General features: G+C 37.3%; 1 protein-coding gene across 1 annotated transcript in view; it reads left to right on the plus strand.

The window, feature by feature from the left end:
- Positions 1-9,947, plus strand: part of MYO5C (myosin VC) — a 32,193-nt gene extending 22,246 nt beyond the window's left edge. The window contains exons 29-41 of the mRNA XM_062501807.1: positions 56-236; positions 1,074-1,168; positions 1,899-1,961; positions 2,165-2,330; positions 2,583-2,670; positions 3,377-3,472; positions 4,426-4,580; positions 5,691-5,780; positions 6,938-7,088; positions 7,492-7,774; positions 8,755-8,929; positions 9,456-9,536; positions 9,795-9,947. Of these exons, the coding sequence (XP_062357791.1) occupies positions 56-236; positions 1,074-1,168; positions 1,899-1,961; positions 2,165-2,330; positions 2,583-2,670; positions 3,377-3,472; positions 4,426-4,580; positions 5,691-5,780; positions 6,938-7,088; positions 7,492-7,774; positions 8,755-8,929; positions 9,456-9,536; positions 9,795-9,947 (1,777 nt within the window). The remainder of the gene's footprint in view (positions 1-55; positions 237-1,073; positions 1,169-1,898; positions 1,962-2,164; positions 2,331-2,582; positions 2,671-3,376; positions 3,473-4,425; positions 4,581-5,690; positions 5,781-6,937; positions 7,089-7,491; positions 7,775-8,754; positions 8,930-9,455; positions 9,537-9,794) is intronic.

Consider the following 9,947-nt stretch of genomic DNA (forward strand, 5'->3'; position numbering starts at 1 on the left):
TTGACCCAAGGTTGTTCTACAACTGCCATGTTCTTTCTCCCTTTTGTTTTAACAGAGTATTGGAAAGCCATTTCCAGTCTCAGAAAGAAATATATGAGAAGGAGATTGAAGGTTTGAACTTTAAAGTTGAACATCTTAGTCAAGATATTAATCATCTACAGAAGTTATTCCGAGAGGAAAATGACATAAATGATGGCATTCGGCTTGAAGTTAGCAGGCTAACTTCAGAAAATCTGGTAATGTCCAGGTGTAGAAGTACAACCCAAATGTGTTTGTGGCACTCAAAATGTTGTGGTCATGTCTTTGAAATCTCAAGGCTCAAACAAGTGGGGCCATGTAAGATGGCACATCCATGAGGCTCTTTCCCTGCCTGCTGGGATAGTGTGTAAGGACCAAATTTATTGTCTGAGTTTCCAGCTTGCTGGGGCAGCCTCACAGAGACTTTTTGCCTTTCATTCACATAAACCTGATTTGAGATTTTTCTCAGAAGCCTCCTCAGAGTTCTGAGGCTCTCCCCACTAGAGGGCAGCTACACATTCCAAAACCAGCTACAGGCGCGGCTGGAGAGTCTGACAACTGGTGCTGAGCAAAACTGTCTGACACAAGGAACTCATGTTGTTCCAGAAGATAGCATGTGCCGTATCATTTTTCTGAAAAATAATTGAAGAAATGTTTTCAAAACAGAGTTATGTAAATTGAAAATAAAAGGAAAATTTATTTATTATATTATTCTTTAATTGTTCTGTGGAATGTTGAGGGGATTTTTTCACTGTTAATTGAACTGGGGAAATGAAAGCCATAGTGTAATTTCCTTTAAACTGGAACAAAACAATGGAAGTAGTGGGACAGTCCAACAATTTGATTAGCTCAGTATTTAGTTTGTAAGAGTGGCCAGCTGCTGGTACCTCCAGAAAAGTTAAACAAGTCAGGCAAGCAGGCAGCAATACCCCCCAGAGCCACTCTCTGGACTGGACTATTTGCAGTTGAGGGTCATGGGGTGACTTAGGAACCACTGCAGGGATTTGAAAGGAGGGAAGGTACTGAAATACACAAATCTCCTTTTTCTCTAAAAGGTAATCCCAGATCTCAAGCAGCAAGTTGCTGAACTTGAAAATCAAAAATTAGATCTTGAAAACCGCTTTCAAGAGCAGACCATAAAGTTGAAAGGTAATGGTTCCACTGAGGTCCCCAGTCTTTCAGTTGTTCGAGATGAATGTGATGAATTCCATGGATCTGAACTTTTAAAAGTTGAACTAATATTCTTTGCCTTATTACTTACTTTCTTACTAGTAAAATTAAAGAAATTCAATGAAAAAAAATGTGTTGTATAGCTTATATCTCTTCTTAAAGACGCATGCAAATATGTGCTTTTTTTTACCTTTTTGAGGCCATTCACTTTGGAAGTCTCCAAATGTATTCCATAGGGCTCTGCCAAGAATATGTGGAATGGAATATGTCCCTTGGAAATAGTCATAAAAAGGAAAGATCATTTGGAAGCTAAGGCATACTCTATGAGGTAGACGTAGAGAATGCTGCAAAACTCAAGAGTGGGAGACAGAGGGAAAAGTTCTTCTCAGTTTAGAAAGCATACTCTGCTGAGTATTTGGAGTGTCTTTAACTGCAGGCAGTTGGCAACTGATTTAAAATTGATGAGTAGTTTTACTGACAACTGCAAGAAGTTAGTAGTATCAAAATTCTTCATCCCATATAATTTTCTGTGTGGTATGGAGTAGTCACATATTTCTCTGATACTTTATCTGGCAAGTCATTCAATTTTATTAGATGAAACAAAATTATGAGTGTACAAAAGATTTACTGGATACTAGTACTGAACAGTAAATACCTTTGATTTTGCTGTTTCTGTTTTGTTTTGGGATTTGTTGCCATTTATTATTGAAAAAAATGGAAGAGATGTCAAATCGGCTGCATTATGAGCTAGAACGGGATAGGACACAGAGACGGTAATTTTTAATTATTTTTTATATATATAAGAAATGTAGTCACTATAAGCTGTGCTAACAGAGTCACTTTAATTCTTAAAAGTATTACATTCCACTTAAGATTTGCCTTAGAGTGTTTTGTGCAGTTAATAGCTAATGCACAAGTATGATCTTTCTGTGCTTTCACAAAAGACTAGGAGACAAGACTTCTTATCTATTTTTAGAACTACTGAGGCCCAGAATGAAGTAGACATAAAAGAAAAAGAGAGTCTGATGAACACAATCCAAGGAATTGAGGGGCTGAGAAATGGTTTGATGCAAGATGAAGTCCGGGATGAAGTACAAAGCAAGATAAAGCAAGTGACAACTCGACTTGCTGTGGAAAACATGGTGAGGAAATGGAGTTGTCATTAACAAACTGTGCCTGAAATGCAGGATAAAAAGAATGAAATTATGATTTTGTGATACGGATAGGATGTTTCTTTAATTAATTGAGGAAGAAAAAAGATATGAAGGTGTTTCTTCCAGCAAATATAAGTAAAAGCACATCATCGTGCACTTCAATCGTGGTAGTAACATGGAGGAGTAGAACACATTTTCTGATTGTGTTTTTTCTGAACTGACTGACTTTGAATATTACAGGATCTTGAAGAAAAGCTTGACATGAAAGACAGAATAATAAAAAAATTAGAAGATCAGATCAAAACTCTGACTAAGACTATTGAAAAAGGTAAGATATTATTATATGACTTATTTTGTTTAATAGCTTTGTATGCTCAGTGTCTGTTTGAAGAAAAAGATATTTTTAAAAAGGTGGAGTTTGGAGTGGAGATAGAAATTTAACACCTCAGAAAAATGTGCCAGGGGAATCACAAACACAAATTACATAAAAGTCCTTTCCTGGTTTGTTTTTCCCCCAGCTAAACCATAAGCACAAAGGGGAGCTGGAGTATGTGATAAAGGTCAAGGCAGAGGGATGAGGTCCTGCCAACAGCACTTAATGCACAGTCTCACACAGACTCTCTCTGAGCCAGCAGTGTTAGTTCTGCTTCTGACAAGGAACTCCTCCCATGAGCCTTCCAGTGGCAGGTGATTCCTGGTGTGAAGTTAGTCTGTACAAAGCTCTTAGAGGCAAAGTAATTCTTCACTTCAGGATACTCTAAGAAACACTGCAGAGTTGTCTAATGTAGAGGTGTAGCCTTCTGTTTACTTTTCTTATTACTGCAAGTAATCCCACTGAATCCAGTGAAGCTATTCATGAATAATGTAAATGTTACTTAACTCATAATGCTTGGAGCCATAAGATAAGAATGTTAGTGTGAAAAGGGCCTGAACTCTCTTTATTACAGAAAAAACTGCTTTTCTCCATTAGTTTGTTCTAACATGACCATTAGCTTAATCATTAACCTGGCAGTAACTGTTTTTGTGTTTGACAGCTGAAGCCCATGCACCCACTGTGCCCAAAGAGTACATTGGAATGATGGAGTACAAAAAAGAGGATGAAGAAAGGATCATCCAAAATCTGATCCTCGGTATTTTAGTAAAACTTGGAATTTTATAAGTCATCAACAATATTCAGAACCCTGTAACAAAAACTACAAGGCACCGTATTTCACTTACATTCAAAGTTGCCTTTTTCTCTGTTGTCTTACCACCAGTACAGTTTGAAGGCTCTGTATTTCTCTCTTTCCATTGCCAGACATTTCAATTACAGAAGTGCTTTATCTGTGTAAAAATATTTTTTCTGACTCTACATAATGCTGACTCAGTTATCTTTCTTACTGTTTATCTGCCTCTAAAGCTATAAATCTCAAGAGCACACCAGGGACTTGAATTTGCTTTCTTCCTGGTCATCTACTAAGTCTGTAAGTCACTGTGCTTATATGCATGTGTGATGGTCACTGTCCTGACTGTCCTTTCCATATCTTTCCTTCACTGGAAGAGCTGTACTTCATGTTTCTCTTGTAGAAGGATTTTGTCCTTCATCTGAGCTACTTTACAGCATCAGTCTTGCTGCCAAACCAGCTGTTCTCCTTAGCTTAAAATTATCAGTGAATTTGACAAATTTTCCATGCACATTTTTACCGTTATTAAATTAACAACACCTACTTTTTCTTCTTCCTCCTTCTCACTTGTGAATGTTTATATTTTTGTGAACAAATGTGTGGCCCTAAGCAATGCTGGAATTTGGTGGGGCATCCAATGGGTAGTTAAATATAATTTGCTTTATTAAGTTGTCCTGCCTGGCATAGCCCATGCTGGACCTTAGAATTCACTGCAATAGTCTCCTACCCCTCAGGAAAATGTAATTAATATGCATATGTGAGCAATGCTCTTACAGAAGTTTTCAGAAACAAGCAATTCACCAGTAAGTCAATTATCAAGTGACTGGTCACTGCAGACAGGAACAGCATGGTGCTTGTCTTTTTTGGAATGATACATGGAAAATTTTACATAATAAACCAGATGACTCTCCTCTATGCAGATTTAAAGCCACGTGGAGTTGTAGTTAATATGATCCCTGGCCTTCCAGCCCACATCCTGTTCATGTGTGTGAGGTATGCAGATTACCTGAATGATGCTGACATGCTGAAGTCTTTCATGAATGTAACCATTGATGGCATCAAACAGGTTGTTAAGGTAGGAGCTGTGTTTGATTGTACTGTACTGTACTTTTTGATTTTTAACACAAAGTTTACAAGATCCATGCGTGGTACCTGGGGAATGCCAACACTTCCATTTGCTCATATTCCTAGAAGGGAATGAGAATCATTAGTGACACTTTTTTTGAGGTTTGTAGTAGCATCCCGGGAAAGCCTGCAGGTAAGGTTCTGCTGTGCTGAACATGGAATCCAAAGAATGCATTAACATAAATTATTTTTATCCGAAGATGTTGTTGACAAAATAATTTAAAGTATTTTACATTTTACAATGAGTAGCTAATTAGGTGAAGTGCACCTGTGCTTTCAGCACTGGTGAAAGTCAGAGGGACAGAAATGAGGCTGGTATGTCTGGCAGCAAGCTGGTAGTGGACTCTGAAGAGGTTTTGCACTGCTTGGCTGCTGGTGTAATTCAACATGTCATCTGTACTGCAGCACTAGAACCCAAATGATTAAAATCAAATTGCCAGCCAGTGTACAAAATTAAATTATAAACAAAAATTGCTATGCTGTAAACATAACAAATTCAGCTCTGTGAATGCTTTATTATGGATTTATAATGGAACACCAGACACAGGGAGGAAGCACAGCAGGAATGGACTGTGGGTTATGTAGCTGAACGTGTTGTACAGAGAATGCCTGTAAGTTTGTACACAAACAAATTTATAGCACAGTTTATCCATAAGAGAAGCTTGTGTTTACTCAGCTAATAAAAATAAGAGACAGATAGAACTGTGTTTATATGTAGTTCAGTTTCATTTGTGAATGCAGGTGTTCACACGTCTTTGCAGGAAGCCCTCCAGCACACTACATATCCATAGGAGTTGTAAAACTGTTTGTTCAGGCTTATTATTTAACTTGTCTGTCAGGTAAGGCTACTTAAGCAGTATTTACCAAGCAAAAGAAGGATCTTTGGTATGTGTTAGCCTGGAAACAGAGCAGGATTTGTTCAGCACCTTACAGATGCTTTGTGCTCCTTCTGCTGTAGATAAGCTCTGTTCTACCAATGCTGTAATGGTCTCAAGGTTAATTATTGAATTAACTTCATGAGACAATACCATAGTAAGACTGCTTTACTTACCGTTTTCAGGAACATTCAGAAGACTTTGAGATGTTGTCGTTTTGGCTTTCCAATACATATTATTTTCTTAACTGTTTGAAGCAGTACAGCGGGGAAGAGGTAGGACTGATTTCATAAAATATTGTCATTACTTTTGACAGATTTTAATTGGAATTTAAAATAGCATTAATTAATAACTACTCACTAGCTCACCAGTGTTCCTTACAGATATTTATGTATTCACACTGCTCTGCAGTGGTGTTATGTGTCTTATACAAATAATAAGACAGTATAGAATTGATGGATCAAGGGAAATGAAGGATACATCAAAGTGGTAAAATAGGTTAAAGCCATGACATGGAAACTGCTACTTAATTTGAATCTTTCCACATGAGTTTAATTGGAGCTGGACTTCAGGTATCTGGCTGCGTATCTATATAAAACAGCTTTACTATTTTATAATTAGGGCCATTCAAATACTTACTGCTACCAAAATGGAAGAAAACCTCTAGAAAGAAGCAAAACAATAAACTGTTCAGGTTTTTCCTTTATTTCACTTGCTTGTTTAAGATAAATCACATCCTGAGATTCAAGTTTCTTTTAATTCTTTTCAGTTGGAAAGTCTTACTGTATTTTTAATGAGGTTTTCTAGAACTGGGGTTAGAGACGCTCCCTCTCGTGGCCACACCAGGCTCACACAGAACTGTTAAACTTCCTTACCAACACTCTGTAATTGGGGTTGCAGCAGAAGGGAAAGCTCTGAATCCAGAATTTACTTTTAATCTACATTCTAATGAATATTAAACACCTCACACAGCTTAAGATTCAGAGTAGACTTTTGAAGTCAGAACTTTGCTTATGAAAAATCCAAGGATAATATCCCTTTGCAACAATATAATGTAAATTTTTTTGTTTGCTGTCATAGTTGAAACAGCTATGTTGTTGGCTTTTTTATGTGTTTGTTCTTTTTTTTGGGGGGGGGGGCGTGTTGCAGGGCAAGAGGAAAACAGGATGAGTTTGCTTTCTGTTATGAGATCTAGGAGCTGTTCCAAAGTTCATTAACATCTATGCATATCTGTCCTTTGGCTTTAGGAGCAGATTAAACATCAGCATAAAGTGGAGAATTAAGTACAGGAAGCATCCATTGAAATTAGCTGTAGCTTTGACTCATTCGAGACTGTGTTTGGCCCAAGATGGAATAAGTAACTCCAACACATTGCAGTAACAATTTATAATTACCACATTATGTGATTCCTATATTTACAACTCACTTGTAGGAATTCATGAAGTATAACACTCCACGTCAGAATAAGAATTGTTTGAAGCATTTTGACCTCTCAGAATACAGACAAATTCTCAGTGATTTGGCCATTCGAATATATCACCAATTCATTATTGTGATGGAGAACAACATTCAGCACATGATTGGTAAGACAACAGCAATCTGAGAGGACCTCTATGTAGCTTGTGAAGCATATGAAGCAAGTTTATACAGGGAGGCAGAGGGTGGGACAGACTCCTTTCTCCTGGTATTTATACACAGGTTTTCCTGCATGTGTGTTTCTACACGTAAAATTTCACTGAATCATACATTCCCAGATTTCTTCCTCAAAACTTCCTAGTGTAGGATAATGCTGTGAATCTGAGCAGCATCTTAAAAAAATAAAAGGCTTTTTAAAAATTGTGTGCTCTGGAAGCCTTTGTCAATATCTTATTTTTCTTGTCTCAATTAACTTCTAAAATAGAAAGCAGCTTTTGTTCAATAATTAATGCAACTGAAAGGAGCCTTGGGAATTTGCAATTTTTTCAGTTATTTTCTGTTGTATTTCAGTACCAGGCATGCTGGAATATGAAAGTCTTCAAGGAATTTCTGGTTTGAAACCTACAGGGTTCCGTAAACGTTCTTCTAGCATAGATGACACAGATACCTACACTATGACCTCTGTCCTGCAGCAGCTCAGCTATTTTTATAGCACTATGTGTCAAAATGGCTTGGACTCTGAGCTCCTAAAGCAGGCAGTGAAGCAGCTTTTCTTTCTGATTGGAGCTGTCACCCTCAATAGTCTCTTCCTCCGCAAGGACATGTGCTCCTGTAGAAAAGGAATGCAGATAAGGTAAAGCCAGTAAAGCTTCAACAAGCTTGAGAATGAATTTTTAACACTTGTATGTAATGGCCTTTAAGTCACTGGATATTCTGTGACTGTTCTGCTGGAAGTAGCCAATTGTTTTTACTTCTTTTGGAAAAATAAATCTTTGTATTTTGGGCTGAGCTTTCTCAACATGACAACTATAAATTGTTCTTTCCATGGAAACACTGGTGGAGGAAAAGGCAGAGAAAATTACAGTCTGAAGCTTAAAGTCAAACATGGTTAGGATTCTTTCCATGCTAGCTCATCCGTGATGTGACCAACAGTATTTTTAATTCTTTCTTACTGTAGCGAACAGGTGCAGTGTCCCAGGGCTGGCACAGTTACAAAAGCTGACTTGCATGTTTCATGCTCTGTGATGAGATAGAGCCTTGGAGGGTGTAGATGGAGCATCATCTCTCTTGTTGCAAGCATCAAGAAAACATGCTCCTAAGTGTTTTGCAGAAGACATAGTGCATTTGTTTTCCATTAGTCAGTCTGCACACTCAGGTGAAGGAAAATCAGTAAAATCCTGGCCCATCTGGGAACATTATTAGAAGAAAGCTGGTCATCAGTTATAAGCCTAGCCCTGCTTTGTAGCAGCAAAAATTGTTCTTATTTCCTGTGCACATTCAGTTCTAAATAAATGTTTTAATGCCATACAGTGCAGTAGACAATGACAGTGTATGTTAGTAATTTTCTGGAAACAACAGCTAAACTAATAACTCACTTTCTATTAGCCAAGCTTTAAGAAATAATGAAGAAAAAATAACTGAACTATAACAAGTATTTCATTCAGTAGGCTATTAATAGTTTAATTTTTATGATCTGCGGGTATTGTTTTTAACTTAAAATCTCTTAATTTGAATACAACATTAGAAGACTATTTCTTCTTTAGCAGTCTTCAAAGTAAATTGCTCCTCAAGGGGAACCTGACATTTCTGGTTTTTGTTCATGGTTTAACCCAGATGTAATATCAGCTACTTGGAAGAATGGCTAAAGGACAAGAATCTTCAAAGCAGCAATGCCAAAGAAACTTTGGAGCCTCTGTCTCAAGCAGCCTGGCTCCTTCAGGTTAAAAAGATCACAGATGATGATGCCAAGGAAATATGTGAACACTGCACATCTCTTTCTACTGTGCAGGTAATGAACCATCTAATTTTTTCTGGCAGCACTGATTGCAGAATCTTAGCTATCTAAAATAATTTTTTCCAAAAAGCCATTGGATTTTAATTTCATAAAAGTAGCATTCCTCAGCATTCCACAGCATCAGTTGTTAAACTGAAATTTTAACTCCTTATTCCTGATTGTTTTGGGCATTTTAACTGCTCCCGTGGTGAATGCTTCCCTGCTTTGTTGTATCCCACATTTTTGTTCGACAATGTGTTGGTTTTTTTTTAGTATGTCACAGGGGGTTTTTTATTGTTTCCTTGAATCGATTCAGCTTTTCCTACACCTCCTTGATCTACTGACATCTCTGGAAATGAGTCATAGCAATCACCATATGTGTAACAACTCAATAGTTGACAAGTCAAAATTCTCTCTTTACTGTATAATGTTTCACTGAAACTTTAATTAAATATCAGTAAGAATGTCATAATAGTGCTTTCTTCTTTTTGTCTTCTCCCTTTTTATGACACACTAAAATAGTCTTTTGTAATTTGAGCAGATAGTTAAGATCCTGAACTCATACACTCCGATAGATGACTTTGAGAAAAGAGTGAGTCCATCATTTGTTCGGAAAGTCCAGGTAAGAGCTGTAACTGTTGTTTCAAATATTCAGCTTACAGGATATTACATACACATGTCTTCTTATGCTTTATAGTTGTACTTGACCTATACATCACATTATTACTAAGTTGCTCATCTTCTAGACACTTGAAAGTGATGCAAACAAATCTGCTTAGCATCATGGAAAAGCACAATTTGCAATGGGAAGAAAGCAATGTACTGGTCTTGCTTTGATTCTTAATTCAGTGTTTTCACACTCTTTCTCTTCTGATTTCAGGCTATGCTGAACAACCGTGAGGACATTCCACAGCTCATGCTTGATACCAAACATCTCTTTCAAGTGACATTTCCTTTCACCCCCTCTCCACATGCTTTGGAACTGATACAAGTCCCCAGCAGCTTCAGACTTGGCTTTCTCACGAGGGTTTAA

The sequence above is a fragment of the Cinclus cinclus genome, chromosome 13 (assembly GCF_963662255.1).
Source record: "Cinclus cinclus chromosome 13, bCinCin1.1, whole genome shotgun sequence".
Taxonomy (NCBI): Eukaryota; Metazoa; Chordata; class Aves; order Passeriformes; family Cinclidae; genus Cinclus; species Cinclus cinclus.